The sequence below is a fragment of the Manis javanica genome, chromosome 2 (genome assembly GCF_040802235.1).
Source record: "Manis javanica isolate MJ-LG chromosome 2, MJ_LKY, whole genome shotgun sequence".
Taxonomy (NCBI): Eukaryota; Metazoa; Chordata; class Mammalia; order Pholidota; family Manidae; genus Manis; species Manis javanica.
Genome location: NC_133157.1, coordinates 73,138,512 through 73,156,705, shown reverse-complemented (window position 1 = coordinate 73,156,705; position 18,194 = coordinate 73,138,512). Strand labels below are relative to the sequence as shown.

Genomic DNA, 18,194 nt, shown 5'->3' with positions numbered 1-18,194 from the left:
TGTATACTTGCAAGTTGCTAAGAGAATAGATCTTAGAAGTTCTGAGAACAAAAAAAAAAAAGAAAAGGTAACCATGAAGGCGTTGGAAATGTTAACCTTACTGTAGCAGTCATTTTGCGATGTATATCAAATCCTCACATTATACATGATAAACCTACACAATGTTATGTTAATTATGTCTCAATGAAGCTGGGAAAAAAATATGTTTACTTAATGGCTGGGAGAACTTATTCAGAGGATAATAACAAAATAATGTTCATTAGACATTGGGCACCTTGAAAATCCATAATATTACATACATATATATATCTAAGCTATTTTCTTTTGATTTTATTCTGTATTAAAATGTATTTACAAAGATACGAGTTTTCAAGAATTTTCTCATATCTGTGAAAAATATAATGTATATACACAAACACATGTATTTATAATTACACGTTTATCATATTCTGGCAATTTGGTATTTTACTCCGATACAATTGGTATAAAATTCTGTAATGTCTGCACATCTCCACTAGAGGGTATTCTGTACACACAGTTAACAACTAGGTTCTTGGGCAATGGATTAAGTCACCTCAACCAGAGCTTTTGATCATAAAAGATTACTGACTTAATCTCAGTAAGTACATTTTGACTTTAATCAATCCCTTTTTTTCCCACTTCAGAAATTCTGTACTGGAAAACACTTCAAAAAAAAAAAAAAAAAGGAAGGAAGAAAATCATCTTGACCAAGAAAATGTAGGGTTCTTCAGAAATGACTGTAGCCTAACCATATAAAATGTATCACACATGGTTCAAAATGTAGAAAAGGCATACATCATGAAGTCTCCCTCCCAATTCTTTCTCTACCCTTTTTGTACAAATTATCTATTCACACTGTTTATCACATTGCCTTTTTTTGGTAACAGTATATTTTGGAGACCATTCTTTATCAGTACATTAACAACCTCCATGTTCTTGTTTTGGCTCCAAAATATTCCATTGCATGGATGTATTGTACTTTATTTTTCTAGTCTCCTATTGGTAACCATTTAGTTTTTTCCAAGCTCTGCTATTTCAAATAATGCTTCAGTGCCCGGGAAGGCAAAAGGTGCTTTTTCAGCCTATTCAAAGACATCAGCAAGGACAGAGGCTTTTTGAGATAGCCTCCCAGCCATAACCACTTCGCAAGTCAGGAATGTCCTTAAATGTTCTAGAAGTCTCCACTGCTGAACTTCCTCCCAGTCTTTGCCTTGCCTTGGAGCGCCCCCTTCTGTTTTATATCACACGCCCCTCCTCTCTCTGTGTCTGTCTTAGGACTCTGTCTCCCTACGTGCTCCTCGCTGGCCAGTTTTTTGATTGGTCTGTACATCACAGTTACTCTTGATTTGTTGTGATTTTTTTTTCCTCCCTATTTCCCTGTTACCTCTTTTGGTTTGAAACTTCCACCTTCGTCGCTCCTGCAGCAGGCTCTTCACCAAAGATGGGCTGGCAGTGGGCACAGGCTCTTTTTTATTAAAAAAAATAAAGTGTTTTATTTTTTTTACTATAAAAAGGATAAAGGAGCTAAATTTCACCTATAATCTCACCACCCAGAAATGGCTGCTACGTATACTTGAGCACAAAGAGTTTCGCTCTTTATGTTGAGTGTGAGAATATAATTACATGTGTGTATAAATGTGTAGTTATTTATATCTGCATATATAACACTGACCCTACACTTTGCATTTATGTTACAAATCTTTTAGGCATTTTCTCTTGCTATTAAAATTATTTGTAAACATTATTTTTAACAGCTTGCATATTTATTTTCATTAACCATTGTGGGTAAAATTGCAATATTTCCAGAATCTCTTGCCTGGCCTTAGTGCATCTCCATATTAATATGTGTTTCCAAGGGGTGGAGAGAAGTAGTCCATCTACGTATCAATGGGTAATTACAGGGGCGAGGGTGGCTGGGGCCCCTTTTTATGCAGCCGGGTCAGAAGAGACATGGGAGAGCAGAGGTGGATGACTACTTGTGAGCAATAACTGGGTTTCTCCCACTTTATTTCTCCCTTTGACTGATTTTGGTTTCAAATCCGAAATTTTCCCTGGGATTTCCCCCGGAGTTACAACCATAATTCACTTAATTTTTTCTTGTTATATTTTTAGTTTGCTCTTTTTTGTTGTTATTATTATAAATAAAGCTGCTATCAACATCTTTGTACACATTCTTGGTTAAGTCAGGACTCTGCTTGGCTATTAGGCATCCAAACTAACGATTATTTGCTGTCTTCTTTCTGGGACTACTTTTCCCAGACTGCAAATTTCTTTCTTTCATGAGGTAGGAAAGGCCGTTTTGAAAGTGATGTAGTTTTTCATGTGTTAAAATGATCAGGTTAAAGGGTTAGGGAAGGTTTAACTTTTATTGTGTTATATTATGTGCTGGAAGCTTACGTACATCCTCATTTAATCCTCAAAATGACCTTGGGTGAGATGGTTTCATATTCTCACTGTATAGATGAGAAAACTGAGGCTCAGAGAGGATGAGTAATTAGCTCAAGGTCACACAGCTAGTAAAGAGCAGAGTCAGGATTTGAATTCTGGCATACCTAACTCTGAAGCCTACAGCCACTGTTTTCAGTAATTTATTTGGATTTTAAAATAGTTTGGTAGAGCTCAAAGCAATGTACTGGTAAAATGGCTCTTTGGAAAGCAGAACAAAACAAAACAAAAACTTGATTTGTAGTATTTGTCAGTTTCTGTGTATTGGTAAAATGGCTCTTTGGAAAGCAGAACAAAACAAAACAAAAACTTGATTTGTAGTGTTTGTCAGTTTCTGTGGTGTAAATACTACCACCATAGTTGATTTCAAGCTGCCAATGGTCTCATAATCAGATTGTAGTATTCCTGGGTATTGAGCAATCAGTGCAAGTGGAGACACGTGGCTCCTTTATGCTGCTGGGCCAAAGGTTTAATTATTTACTTAGAAACATCTGTTTCTACAGAGTTCTGATTGGTTAATTAAGTAAAAACAATGTCCTCATTTCTAAGTGAGACAACTATACATCTACAAAGTCCTTCTAAAAATCAAATTTTCATGGCATCTTTAAAGTTCTCTAAAGTTCAGCTACTGTTAGGCAACATCCCTGCTGTTGAGATTTTTTTTTCACAAATGAGTGGCTTTTAGTGTTTGTGACTGACTCTGGGATTCCAGTCTTCCTCAGATCTTAGGAATTAAGATCAAAAGACAGGCTAGTGATAAATTGTCAGGATGTGGTCAAAGATAAAACGTCAATTCCCCATGTCTGAGCTTTGTAGATTAGCCTATCATCAGAATATGCAATTAGAGCCTGCTACAAGCATGGTTTTAATAATGATGGAAATAGGGTGGGTAGGGGAACTTCACCAGAATTATTCCTAGGACTTTCTAGCACTATGGTGGGGGGAAACCCACTTAAGAAATCCAAATGATTTAATAGTAATAGAATAAACTGTTTCCATTTCCAACAAAGGTTTCAGAGTCCATGGTCTGCCATGTCTGGATGTGTCCACCAAGGGTGGCTCTGTGTGATGCCTGAACCACTGCTGAGGCCATGAGCAGCCTATCTAATACTGGTTCTGTTACTGCCGTGTGTGGACACTAGACTAATCTTTACAATATATACTGACTGGAACACGGGATCTGGGGATGAGCTATACTTTAATGCAGTGACTTTTTGGGGTGGGAAGAACAGAGTTGAGGCATCTTGGGAGATTACTTGGTGTCAGCTGAAGGATTTTGCCAGGCATGGTCTGATGTGTAGGGGAACCTCCATCCTTGGACCAGGGCATGACGTATTCCCCCTGTATTGGTAGTTGACAAAAAATGATGGCCTGGTCATTGCCACTCTCATTATGAGTAACCACCTTATTAAAAGAGAAATTCAGTGAACTCTAGTTGGATTTTCCTTTCAAGGGTATTTCCCCAGCACATGCTGACATGGACAGTGGGGGCGGTTGCAGTCTTTGGATGCAAGCACGATCTTTTTGTTTCCACTGGGAAGAAATGTGGGTGAAGGAATGAGCCATGTCTGTCCCCTTTTACCATTCCTGCCAGAATCTGAATCTGTGGACAGCCACCACCACACTTTGCTGGTACCCCCAAGGCAGCAACATTCTCTCATAAACCCTCTGTGGTTTGGGCTCCCTCTGTGTTAACCCAGGATGACTGCAGTCTGCCTTCTGTCATCATGAAGGTGTAGCTAATTAGTGCTTGTTCTCTGGAACCCTCCACTCTCCTATTTATACCCTCAACCCTATTTTTTTAAGGAAAAGAAGTTAGGAGAAAGATGTAGGCATTGGCTCAAATACTCCCAGGGCTTTATGGAGTGCATTTCTGACTAACTATTCATTTCAGTGATGCCTAAACTATGTGGTGGAAGCTGAGCTATAACCTTACCTTGCTCAGGGAAGAAATAGTTTTTTCCTCATGTTAATAGTCTGCATGTCTTATTTGCTAGATCATAGAAGTGGAAAGTGCAGCCATGTCATTGACTTTATTGCTTTTGTCCAGCCATGAGAAGCATTCTCATCTGCTTCCCGAATCCCTTATTAGTGTTAAATCCCCAAGTGGACTAATTCCTTCCTCTTCAAAAACACTGCATTTTGATAGTAGAAAATGTGGAGGGGTGGGTGTGGTACTTTCACAAAAGGGAACAATCAAGGCCTGATTTTTGCTTTGCGTAGTCCAGTTGAAAGGGACATGTGATCATTTGGGGAATCAAGTCTGCTCTGACTTTTGGCTCCCTGGACCTTCTCATCATCTGGATGCCAGATAAAATACAGATGTTCTGAGCTAGAAACACAGCACCAGACTATTTTCCTCTTGGCTTGCACTGCCTCTTAAATGCCTGAATGCCAGACAAGCTCGTTTTCAGCATTTTGGTCCAGCTATAATTCACGGAAGATATCCCAATCTGGACTGAATGATTTTCTTCCTAGCTACATCTCTGAAACTGGCCTGTGTTCTCTGTGGCCTTTGGCTGGTGGGTGTGTGATAGTCTCCAGGCTGCTCTTCCTTAAAGTTACATACGCAACATTGGCAGAGGAGACAGCAGCCATGGACGTCCGTCCTCTGAAACCCAGGAGAGCCTTTTCTCCTGCTCCAGATCTAGCCCTCTCTCCAGCCCTTAGAAGACTCATCCTGAGCAGATCTCCTTTCAGTTGCTCTTGCTTCTGCACTGAAATGACCTTTTTAAGAAATCCTTGCCTCAAAATCGAATGGAGAGTATCTCTTGCTTTGTGTCTGCATAGAATGTGAGTCAGTTTCCAGTAGGAAGATTTTGTTTTTTAACCACCTCAAACATGGAGAGGTCACCAAAGTTTGTAATTATCGTGCAAGGAAGCCTGTGACTGAGGCTCCAGGGTGAGGAGGCTAATTCTGGAATCTCAGATGGGAATGCACATGTGCAGCCCTTTACTGTTAGACTCTGAGCTCCCGTACTCTTCCTGCCTCCGACAAGCTCCCTACTTTCCCCATCTGCAACTGAAAAGAATAGCTTTGAAAGGCAATGTTGAATGATAACAACTTCTAATAATCCAGCCAGAAAGATCAGCTGTTTTCATTTACGTTCCAACACTTCAGAGCACTTCTTTCTTGTCTAAGTGAAAAAGCCTACCCTCCTGGTAGTTTTCCTTGTCCTCAATAAAGAGGTACATGAATATTATAGAAGCTATCCTGAAACCTTTGAGAAGACAGCAGTTGGGCCATTTCTCCATATGACTCTCTTTACATGCTCCAAGGTCTACTCCACCCAGGTAGAAACTCAAGTGGCCGGATCAACTGTAAGTTGACCTTTGGTTTCTCCTGCCGGCCAGGTGCCAACCGACTACAGCCTCCTACCCTCTCACTGTGAGCATCAGAGAGGCCCCGGAAGTTGCCAAACTGGACATCTGTTTCACTGCTCAGCCTTCATCTCTTGGATATCCTGAAAGTAAGAGTTAAAGAGGCAAAACAGGGGTGGGAAGGTGGCTAGACACTTGTGATCTCTCGGGCGGCACATACCATTCCAGACTTTGCCGTGCCCCTGGGTCTGGGCTGGACCCGCACATGTCCCCTGCAGCAGCTGCAGTCCTTCTCGGCAGCTGCTGCATTGGTCGTAGCGAGGGCCTGTGCAGGTTTTGCAGGCTGGGTGGCAGGGCTCACACTCCCCCATCCCTGAATTGCTGTAGAAGCCGGGGCCGCATTTCCTCACACACTTGCCGCCTGCATAAGAACAGAGAAAGCGTATAACCCTGGCTGGCTTAGCTTGTGCTCTGTGCAAGGCCTGGTTCTAAATAAGTGGAAGGGAATCTTGGGAACATTTTTGTTTGAGTTTGTTTCTAGAGAAATCTAGATGGCATTAATTCATTTCAACCAGAAAATGTATCTGAATGAATCCAGGACTTTTAAGGTCTCTTGTAACCAAAAAATTTAAATTGGTTGTCACCTCAAAGGGTCAAGAGCACAGAATAAAGAATTATACATTCTCAAGGCCTTAAAAACTACAAATGAAATGAATCTCTCTCTATAAAGAACCATTGGAGTTCATCACAGGCTGTCTGTTCCACCTCTTGAACCAACGTTCAAGAGCACTGGACTATTAGCTCTTCAACTGGGAGATTCACAGTGTATTTCTTTCCTAACCATCCATTTCTATCAAAGTCAATGAGTTGACCAAAGCCTGCGACACAGGATCGTGTTTAGCTTTGGTATGCTCAGGAGTACTGGACGTGCATTAAGTCTCAAGGGAAGACTCCCAGTTTTGAATATTCCAGGTGACTTCAGTTCCAAAGTATTTACCTTCCCCTCCCCCTTCACTCTTATTTCCATCACTTTGGAGATATTTGAGATTAATTAGTGAAATAGAAACTATGTTTCAGTAATAAAAGCAGAAGTAAGGCCTGGCTGATGTTCATTTTCAAACTAAATTAAAATTCCTCACTGGACAAGAGACACATGAAGACCCTGAAACCAGCCCAACTAGTGATCCTATTCCAGCAGGGAGCTTTGTTCTCACTTTATACGAGGCTATTTCCAGGCCTACCAAAGAGAAAGAAGCCCTCTTCACACCAGTGACACTCGTTCTGGTCGCAGTCGCCACAGTTGGTACCACATGCTTTGCATTCAAATTCTTCACTGTAGGTCTTCTCTGGGCAGGTGTTGTAACAATGGTGTTCAAACCTAGGAGAGAAGATGGAGTTCCTTCTGTGAGCTATGTCAATGTATTTCTCTTAACCAATTGTAATTTAATCTCCTTATATACGTCTATGTGCCATTTTAAACAGGTGTACATATTATGGTTTCAAGGAAGAAAACTTCGTCTTGGTCTGTGTTTGTCTTGCAAACAAGTCATTAACAGCTCTTTCTGGACCCTGAGGACGTGTCAGCAGGGCAGCTGTGAGGACGTGGGGGCAAAGGAAGGGATACTGATACGTTTTTTTGGAGTGCTGGTTGTGTCTCAAGTATTAGCCCATTTAAAACTCTGCATAACCCCATATAGTAGCTATTACTTATCTTTAATTTCTAGATAAGAGAAATGACCCTCAGGGTTAAGTGTTCAAAGTCCCATAGGTAGTAAAAGGTGGGACAGTGATTTTCACCAAGATCTGTTCAGACAGACAGACAACTTTGGCCACATGGCACCTGCAAGATCTGAAATAGCTCAATGTTGAGTTCAAATACCTTACCAAATGTAACCAGATTATTAACAGCCAAGTGCCTTAGCTTTTATGTACATATATTTGTATACATATTACCTGTTGCTCTCATTCTGTAGTAGATGTTGTAATTCAAACTCCACTGAATCATAGGCTCGTTTGAATGGGGAGTGAGTGGTGGAATGAAGTTGACTTTTGCCCTTTGTTGAATTTCATAACATCAACGAGGTCTCAAGGGAAAAACTTTGCATTTCTTCATCAACAGCTTTTATGTACAGTGTTTTGTTAGCTGTATTCAAAGTTACTAAACATTTGAAAGAATTATAAATGTGTATTTATTGAAAGAAAAATCTCACGTTCTACCCTTAGTGATATTGGGCATGTTCTTTCAGTGTATTTGTCTCTATGAAGCAGATGCTCATTAGTGAGCAGTGGTGAGCCGGAGAGGCTGATGGGGCTGGTTCCAAAGCCTAACAGAGGATCACAAACAACGGAGGAAGTAGGTTCAAGTCCAGGGGTGTGTTCTGGTGTCAAAATGAATGAGGGTAGAGTTAGGCTGGAAGGCTGCAAAGTTATAAGAGGGACACAGAGGAGGATTCTTTATCCACTCATGCACGATCACTGTTGGAGTCTAAGTTTTCCTTCCTTGGTACTTTGAGGAATATTTTGTGCTCCCAGCCATGTGACCTCACCAAGGAATGCTTGCATTTCTACCACTTGCCTCTGCTTGGGGTGGTCTGTGGCAGGCCATATGCTCAGTAAATGCCAACTATGAACATGCTGACAAATGACCTTCTGTTCATTTATGGTTAATCTGGTGTACCTTGTAATAAGCAGGTCTGGGGGCCTCTTCGCCACCCATCCTGCCCAGTTCAAATGGAATAATAATTTAAATCAGTAGGTCAGGAGTCCAGTGGTACAGAGACACATTCAATAGAGAGAATGATAGACTACTCTAGAAAAGTTGAATTAAAACCATCAGATTAAGTAATGATAAGGTTAACTGATCATTTTAAATATGTTTCAGCTCGTTGGGTTTCCCTTTCCCTCCCATCCTCCTCACCCCTCCTCATGGCTTCCTACCTCCCACCACATTTCGAGTCCCTTAGAATGTGATGGAGGCGAAAGGCAGTGTGGTGACAGGAGGAGCTGGCTAACAAAGTTGAGGTGACCCAAATCTAGACCCTCTTTCTGCTGGTGGTGCAACCTGAGGGGACTCATAGCCTCTCTGAGCTTCAGTTTTCTCTTCTGAAGAATAACATTGATCCCACATCCCTGGCAATGTTCTTGGAAAGGTGAAGAGAAGAAATGGACGAGAGAGTTTGTTTATCACAAAACTCCCCAGTCCTTAGGGTGATGGAGAAATTTGGTGGCCTGTGCATGAGCCAGGCCTTCCTTTTCTTGCCATGTTTTATTAGTTTTTCTGCCAAGATAGGTACCATCATACCTGGAAGGAAGACCAGACTAGAAAGGGGAGGTGACATTGAGACACACCATCTTTTAGTTGCAGATAGGTACGAACTGGAGAGCTTTGGGGGTGATGGTTATCTGTGCTTCATTCAACCTTGTGGTCTGTGTGTCTCACTACCCAGGAGGTGATTAAGAGCTAATGGAGTACCTGGCTTCATCCTGGACCATATGACTCCTGTTAAGGACAAGCTCTCCATGCAGACATTTGGAAACAGCTTGCTTAGAGTTGGGTATATTATTAAGGTCTGTTCATAAACAGCAAGGTCTGAATCTTGGTAATCCATGGCAAGATTCCTAGACACCAGTGTCAGGTTGGGTGACTTCCAGGACCAAGAAAGAGAAGGCCTCCTTTCGAGGCAAGGAAACAGCTGGGCTTTTTTTGCTAAATCCAAGAATTGTTCATTAAGAGCCTGACAGGGCAGAGTTGCTTCAGGCTGCAGGGCCTGTTTGGTTTAATCACTGGATTTAGGATTAAATCAGTAATGCTTAAACTGCAGAAAAGTTAGTGTCATAAAAAAAAAAAGCCAGACTTACATGTAATACCCCACAGTGCATGATGTGCAGCTTCCTGGGTCATCTGGAAAAAAATTACAGTAATGAAAAATAGTAATCACCAAGAGTTCATCATTTGGAAAAGTGGGCTATGGAAAAGCAAGCTGTGGGTTGAGACAAATAATCTTCTGGGATAGTTTCATGAAATGTACTCTCCAGAAGTATTTGAACAGATTGTACCATTTTTAATTAGTAGCAAGATATTTACTATGATTTATCTTTATCAAACTAGTAAAGTAAGAGTTCTCATAAATACTTGGCTCTGGTTTTCAAAGAGGAATACGCCCCAGCTACCGGGTCTTCAAATTGCAGATCAAGAATCATCCACACTGAGAAACTCCTGGCTTCTCCTGAGGCAAAGGAATCAAGCGTGTGTGCACAGACACACACACACACACACACACACATGCACATGCACATGCATGCACACATTGTACACGTACACACACACACACATGCACATGCATGCACACATGTACAAGTACACACACACACACACACTGGAAGGGGCTGCAAGCTTCCAACCCTGAATGGTGGGTTTTCTGTGAGTTACCCCAAATGTCTGCCAGTGTGAGGGAATGTCATCTGTTAGGCTCCTTTGAAATCTGGATAGTTTTTTTTTCCCAATACAGCATCCACTGCATTCTACACTTCACAACCCTCTTAAAGAAACTGTTCTGTTCTCATTAAGTACAGTGATTCAGTGTGTCCCTCTTGGCTCAGAGGAGAACTCTTTCCTACAGCTTTCAGGAGACTTAATGAGAGAGAAAGGTCTTTGAGAATCACTAACTCAGTCTTATTTCTCTCCCTCCTAACCCTCCCCAAAAGATGCCAACTCCCAGATCCAATTATTAAGGAGTTCTGTGACTTCCTGCAGCCTGCAATTTTTGTGAGTTAAGAGAGTTACCCCCAGCAAGTTTTGTTATCTGTTATACTCCAGGCCTGCTCTTTTCATTCTAATAGTAGATGGAAAACAATTGATTCTTTAAAACATTCCTCTTGGTATACGAAGATTTTATGTCACCTTTAAGTTTATTGAAACTGAACAAAGCTGTATCCTTTGAACTTTGTGCATGGCTTTCCTTTCTAATGTACTCAAGGCTCTATTTTGGTTTCCAGCATGTCTTCCCCTTGACTATGGAGCCTCACCTGAATCTTTAGCCAAACATTCATCTTGGGTCCTTCTAGGGATGATGCAAGATAAACTATGACTAATGCATTGCCCCAAAACTTAGAGGGGATACATTTCTAGAGGGCTCTCTGCTGTTTAATCAGGGATCCCCAGAACTTCCTGTCATTAGTCTAGTGATGATGCCGTGGAGAAGGCACTGGCAGGGAACTGGGCTACCTGTTTCTACTTTGAGGTTTTAATCCTGGTTTAATGGTCTCGTGAACTCACGTTAAGTGTCACTCTGCCTTTTGGGTCCTGATTTCTGCAAGTGTAAATACCTGGTTGGATAAGATGGTTCCTCAGCCTCCACAAAGGTAAAAAATTCTGAAGCAGTAGTTGGCAAACCATGGCCCACTCCGGGGCCAAATCCGGCCCTGAAATAAAAGGGCCCCTTTGTTTGCATATGTGTGTGAATGCTTTCATGCTATAGCGTCGGAGTTGAGTAGTTGCACCAGAGATAGAAAATATTTACTATCAGGTACTTTACAGAAAATGTTTGCTGGACCCTGGCTATAATAACACTGTTGGCTCACAGTTTTGTCATACTCACTTTTGTTAGGTAACCCAGGTGTAAATGTTACTGTCTTAACAGCTGGCCCCAGAGTTTCTCTTAGGAAGCTAACTGTCTGTATTGACGAAAATTTCTTATTAAACTACTTGGGGTCGAAGTTTAATCAGAAGGCTTAAACAAGAGGCAAGGTAACCAGGGAGACAGCAAGGCTTTTCTTCAGGAGGCCACGATTTGCTCATGTGGGGGAAATGGTTTTCATATCTGGGTCAGCACAGTTTGTTATAGGGTGACTAGGGCAGGACAGTGAAATGAACCATAAACCAGGCTAATTAAGTGAAACAGGAATCTGTTGCTGGAAGCTTGAGGTACCACGAGAAAGAAAATATCACTGGAATTTTTGGAACTCTTGGGAAAATGCTTTATGCTTCCATAATCCATTGTTTGGGGATCTGAATCTATTTAAAAGGGGTCAAAAGCCCCAGTGAATACTAACCGTTCCATGGGTAAGTTTATTTCTGGCTGTGAATCTATGGTTGCATCTATATTCTTCTCAGTTCCGCTCCTAAATAAGTTGCTACTACTCAGTTCACATTTGAACAGCTTCCCTTTCCCTGTCTGTCCCAGATGAACATATTTGACTCTGACAATATTGCTAATTTGGCAAGGGCTGGGGAAATTCTAATCCTGTTCACTAATGTTCTGGCCATCCCTCCTATCTAGGAACTTAATGAGTTTGCTCTCTGCTCCTTTAAGCAGGTCACTGATGAAAATATTGAACAGAACCAAGCCTCAGAAATGTGCATACCAATGTAATCTTGAGTCCAGGGACTTTTCCAGCCCAGTTGCACAGTGAATTTGGTACCTTTACAACAGTTTGCATAAATGAATAATGCATACAACAGGGACTGTGTCTTACAACAGCTTATGAATACCCATTAGTCTCTCTCATTATTGCCAGTTTTTCTAAAGAATAAGAATTATTTAAAAAAATTTTCCATCCCAGAAAAATGCACAAGTCAGACATAGCTAAATGGATTTAGCTTGACCACTGAGCAGCAGCTGTTATGGGATTAAGGGAAGGTAACAGTCCTAAACCTAGAAGCTGACTCTAAGTCAGCTTGGTGTTTGGATGGTAAAGAAGGTGGCTTAAGGAGAGAGGTGAATTTTCCTGGCTTCTAATATGTGTGTATGTGAGTGAGTGTGTGTATGTGGGTGGTGTGTATATGGTAGGGGTAAGGGTAGGAGAGTCCAAACAAGCTAGAATTGTTAACTGTCTTAGAAGTTGTTATCCAAAGTAGGATGTTTAAATAGCACTGGTTATTTGATCTTGTCGAACTTTTGAGCTCAAAGAGCGTATTTTGAGGAGGGATGGGGCAAGTTCAGTTTGAACTCAGAGAGAGAGCCTCACACATTTGGAAAAAAGCCTTCAGAAACAGTTACTGGCTTCCAGCTGCTCACATCCCTTCTAAGGAAAATGTGTGAGCAGATGCCTTGTCAAGATGGGGATATAGCCTTCCTTTTTTAACAAAACTCATTTTATTGTTTCATTTTTATGGAGTCAGATAGGCAGGAGTACAATGTCTACTCTGGAGATATCTGCACGATCCTCTGTGTTACCTTTCCGCTGTTTCCTTGGTGATGGTCAGAGCCAAGCTCATCGAAGCTCACTGTCCTCATGGCGACATTGACGCCTGCTGTCAACAGCACCTTCAGTGTTCAGCTTACGTGCGCCACCATTTTATTTTGTTGTCAGTAATATCTATAGTAATATCTTCCCCATTGAATATTGATGGTGCAAGGCCACTTCAGGAGTGTCTTATTTACAAAATGTATGTCTTATTTACAAAATGTATTGGAAAAGGGATATTTTAAATCTGAGATGGAACTGAGCTTTTAAAAACGTCCAGAGAAGAGTAATTTATTTTTATGGTTTACATCAGCTTTTAGTCACATAACTAAGGATACATATAAGCTAAAATGATTATAATTTGCTTCTTCTAAATATATTGTTCTTGTTTATTTTTCATTTGGGAAAGACAGAAGAAAGAATAGTCCTTCAATATATAATATTTAGATTTGCCAGAATTAGCCGTGGATTAGATACATTGTTTAGTTTTCCAAAACTGTGGGTTAATGTCAGGGTGCTCCTATCTTACCTTTGACTATTTCTTTTAAGATTCACTTTTAGGCTTCAGGACTTTCACCCATTCCCCATGCTAGCCAAGTTTCCCTCTACTATCGCCTATTGAAACCTGTCTTCTATGTCCCATTACTAAGACCTACCAGGTTATTACATGGGATGATAGATTAATGGGCATATTAAACTTGTGCTCCTGGGTGGCTCCTCCGTTCTCACCTACCTCAGTCCCTTCTCAGGTATCTTAGACTCATTGACTTCTTCTACCTTGACATCTTAAGCCACATCTGTAAATGTTCCATAGAACAGCACCAACCTTATTGTAAATCTGTATCCTGGACGCTTGTTTTTGTCAGATGATCTCAACCTTTTGGCTCAATCACCTTCTGAGATCCAATTACCTGCATCCTAGGCTCAACCAAATTTTGGGCTGTACTACCTTCTCAATGCTTCCTACACCTAGCCCAAACTGCTGCTTCACCCATACTACATAGGTTTCTAGCCAGACTCTCCAAGTACCATAATAACAGAAATCCAAAGTGGTAATTATTTACATGTATGATGCATGAATATGTTGCATACATTAAAACAGTATGCTAAAGTAGAAACTTAAAGAGGATAACATAAAAATAATTGTAATCACAAGTTCTGTTTTTTCCTACAGCTCAATGGATTGTCTTGCACACTTCTCTTTGGAGGCAAATGAACTCAGGCCACCTAATCGAATAGGAATTCATATATTAACCTTCCAAAAATACATTTTATATTTGATTCCTTAAAGTTATAACTACAAGGAATGGCTCTCTGATGCGTTCACTCATCTGCATATATATAAAGACTCCCTCTACTGGCTTCTAATCCTTCCTTATTCATAGATGGACTGTATAATTCTAATTAACTTGTTTACCTAGCCTTTTTGGGTTGGGAGATAAATTGAAAATATACAATGGACATGTTTAAATGAGATTCCACTTTTCTACCTTGCTATCACCCTCTGTTGCTTTCGTAATAAATTTCTTCCTCAGAACAAACTTTCTAGATGAAAATAACCAATGATCATGTCTCTATGAAAGACAAGCTAAAAGTTCATCTGTTGGGAATGGGTTTTAAAAATACGGTACATTTATACAAGATGGACTAGTACATAGCCATTAAAATTTTGTTTATTTAAAATATTTAATGACATAGAAACATTTTCCTGATAGGCTCTGTGAAAAAGGATGATAATCCGTATCTGGTATGTTATAATATGTATATCTATCTACTTGTATAGATATGACTTTATCAAAAATCTGAAGAGAAAGCTAAAATGTTAGCAGTAGCTCTCTCTGATTTTATTTATGTATATGTATATGTTTCTGTATTTTCTTAATAAGTGCATTACAGAATCAATCAGAACAAAAAATCCTCTTAGGGAAAGAGAGTTGCTTGCTCAGGTTATGAGGTCCAGAGGTCATTTAGGCAATGAGTTTGGAAGTGGTCTCTTCCTGCAGATTTCCCCTAAGGAATCTGGGCTTTTGGTTGTGCTCTTCATTTTCTGTCTCTTCTTGGCCCATTTCTGTTTTCTCATCTTCCCATTTTGTTTCTCGCACTTCCTAACTCTATATCACTCGGGCAAGACTGATGTTCTTCCATGGGGTGTGGTTAAAACAAAGGCAGATGTTTGTTACAAATTTCTTTTTAAAATTCTTTTAATATAAATTGTTTTTCTGATAGGATTCTGAAAAGGAGACAGATGACTAGGAAATAGGGTTATTCTTGGCTCTGCCTCAGGCTCACTAACCACACTAGGGAATGTCACTTGGGCCGAGCATTGTTGAAAAATTCCCTTTATGAGCACCTGCAGCCTTGGAGCCCCAGAAGACTGGCCATCCCCCTACTGAGATAACTACTTGCTCCCTTTGAGGCGAGAGACAGCCTTATAGACAGCCAGTAGCCTGTATTTAAATTGTTTTGGAAGATAATTAAGCACATTGTCAATAATGCATATTCTCTCAGAGTAAATATGTACTTAGTTATTGGACAATGCTGTACAAATTCACAGGAGAGTCACTGACATTCTTCAACCCACCCAAGGATAATGAACTGGGTAAGAGATTTGTATGCCCTAAGAGTACAATTAATTGTAATCCCCAAACAGCACCAAAAAGTACATAATTCAAATAGGCCTTGTATTTAGAATTGCTTTTAGTGATTAACATTTAAATACAAAAATGGGCCTTGTGACAGCTTTGCCAAAGCAGAAGATTTTTCTGGAAGGTTCCATGGTGCTGGGTTACAAAGTATTTGGTTAGGAGGACTGTTGATGATTTTCAATCATTTTGTCCTCGCTGGTGTCCAAGGACAATGAATAAATATTTGAATTGGCAGTAATGCAAATGGTGCAGTTGACAATGGGGCACAACCCCCTGGAGGGACACAGTAGTAGAAGAGATCTGAATAAATAATCTAAGTCATTGTCTACAAATGTTGGCTAAAAGAGGGCTCAGTTCTCTATTGGAGTCTAGTCTTTACCAAGTCCTCTGAGTCTAATAATGGAATATCATAATAGGCAAGCTGTTTCTGGATTTCCACCCTTCTCTAGACCAACTAGCAGGTGGAAGGGAGGGGTGAATATACACAGCTGAGTTCCTATGAGGACTGCTCCTACAGCTGTATGTTCATTCACTTATTCATTCATTCTGGAGCTTATATTTTAGAGATAAGACAGACAGTAAAAGAAAAATTAGATAATTATTAGAATGTAAATATAAATCTTCATTAAATTGAATGAAACAACTACTAAAATGCAAGCTCCATGAGGACAGGTTGTGTTGTTTCAGTTTCTTGTACTTCAGTGCCAAGATTATTACCCGGCACATAGCAAATGCTCCAGAAATATGCACTGAATGAAGAGGAAAAGTGAGTGCATAAATTCAGATAAAGGGTTAGAAAGAGATAAGATTAGATTGGAGGAGAGAGACCTTCATTTAGACAGGCTAGTTAGGGAGAGAGACTTTCAAGAATTGGCATTTGAGTAGAGATCTGAATGATAACAAGAAGATCTGACAGCAGTGTTCAGAGAGAGGCCAAGAAAAGCTTGATCTGTTCCATCAGAAACAGTTATGCACGGGAAGAAGAGAAAAGGAGAGAGTCAGATGAGACCAAAGTCTGGGTAGAATCAGATCAGATGTGGTTTTACAGGCCAAGGTAAGAGGTTTACATTCTAATCTAAGAGGCATAGGGGGCCATGAGAAACTTTATAAAAAAGATCTGATTTACCTGAAAAGATCACTGTGGGTGCTTATTTAAGTGTAGAAAAGGCCTCACCTATTTACATCTCACAAAACTAGGATTCCACTTAACACATTGGAGAAACACTTCTCAAAGGAATATACTGGAGAAGTGATTAGGGATACATCATTAGGGATATGAATGATTAGAAATGATTAGGGATAAACTAAGACTGATTGTAGTAATGAACAAAAATCAGATTTAAGAGAAAAAGGTTAGTCGTGAAGATTATGTGATAAGATGTGGGTAGTGAGGAAGTATGATGAGCACATTGATGGATGGAAAAGGAGGCACACTCAGCAGAGAAATGAACTTGGGAACAATAGACAAATACTTAACTGATCAGGTAATCCATATACGTCTCTGGATGGTGTAAGGAGTATATGCAGATAAGGAAGGCATTCTCTACCTTCAAGAACTTTGCAGTCTGCTGAGGGGATAGTTATTAATAAAGCTAATTAGAGAAGAAAAGCAGATGTGGCATAATGTAGAATAGATAAACCTCTAATGGAGTATACCACAGAAGCATTTAAGGCCTGAAAGAAACCACATCTTCTCTCTTCCCATTTAAGTAGGTGTTTATCTCTTATTTTGAATGGAAAAATTCAGGGCATTATTACAGTTAGGGTTGCAAGATAAAATACAAGACTGAAATGGGAAACCGTGGACTACAGTTTTAGCAGAAGGATGAATTAAAATAAACCAGGGGAAGGAGACTGAAAAAAAAAATTACCTGGTCTTAGCCTTGGCCTTGCATAGATTAAATAGCAACAAAACCCCTGAGAATTTGTAACCATAGACTGAAACTCACATAGGTTTCTCATCAGAATTAGTGTACTCTGTGTTTGGGAACATCTCAGAAGGAAGGTTCATCGTAAAGTAATCCCAGGTAGGTAGTATTCCAAGGCAATTGACAGAAGCAAATGCAGATCCTGTCTAGTGAGTGTATTTTTACAGATTTCAAAGTATTCTCAGGTAAATTTTCAGGGAAAATGGTTGCAGTTTGAAAATGTAGACCACACAAGGAAATCAGGCAGTAAGAAAGTCAGCAGAAATAACGGACAGCAAACTCAGACCCACAGAGATCTGTAGCTCTTGAAACTGTCTGACAAAACAGAAAAATTAAAAATTTTATTTTTTCAAAGAAATGAAAGAACATACTAAAAATAAAAAGGTGACCAGTTTGGAAAAGAACCGAATATAACTTCTATAAGTGAAAGACATAAACATTTGTACAGGTGGGTATGAGTGGATAAAAAATGCATGGATGAAACAGTTTAGGTATAGCAGAAAGAGAATTAGTAAACTTAAAGATGGATTCAAAGAAAAGACTGAAAATTCAGTCCAGAGAGACAAAAATATAGAAAACAGGAAAGAGTGATAAGAGATAACAGAGGTCAGAAAAGAAAGTCTAATGTATGTTGAAGTCTAAAAAGAGA

General features: G+C 40.0%; 1 protein-coding gene across 4 annotated transcripts in view; it reads right to left on the bottom strand.

The window, feature by feature from the left end:
* The window catches only part of PCSK5 (proprotein convertase subtilisin/kexin type 5), a 433,086-nt gene that overhangs the window by 38,796 nt on the left and 376,096 nt on the right, over window positions 1-18,194 (bottom strand). For 3 of the 4 annotated variants that reach the window (XM_017664305.3, XM_036991294.2, XM_073228663.1), the window contains 4 exons: window positions 9,646-9,688; window positions 7,029-7,165; window positions 6,008-6,208; window positions 1,406-1,486 (listed from right to left, as the gene is read on the bottom strand). In XM_017664305.3, the coding sequence (XP_017519794.3) occupies window positions 1,406-1,486; window positions 6,008-6,208; window positions 7,029-7,165; window positions 9,646-9,688 (462 nt within the window). The remainder of the gene's footprint in view (window positions 1-1,405; window positions 1,487-6,007; window positions 6,209-7,028; window positions 7,166-9,645; window positions 9,689-18,194) is intronic. The other variant, XM_017664306.3, reaches the window with a different exon arrangement.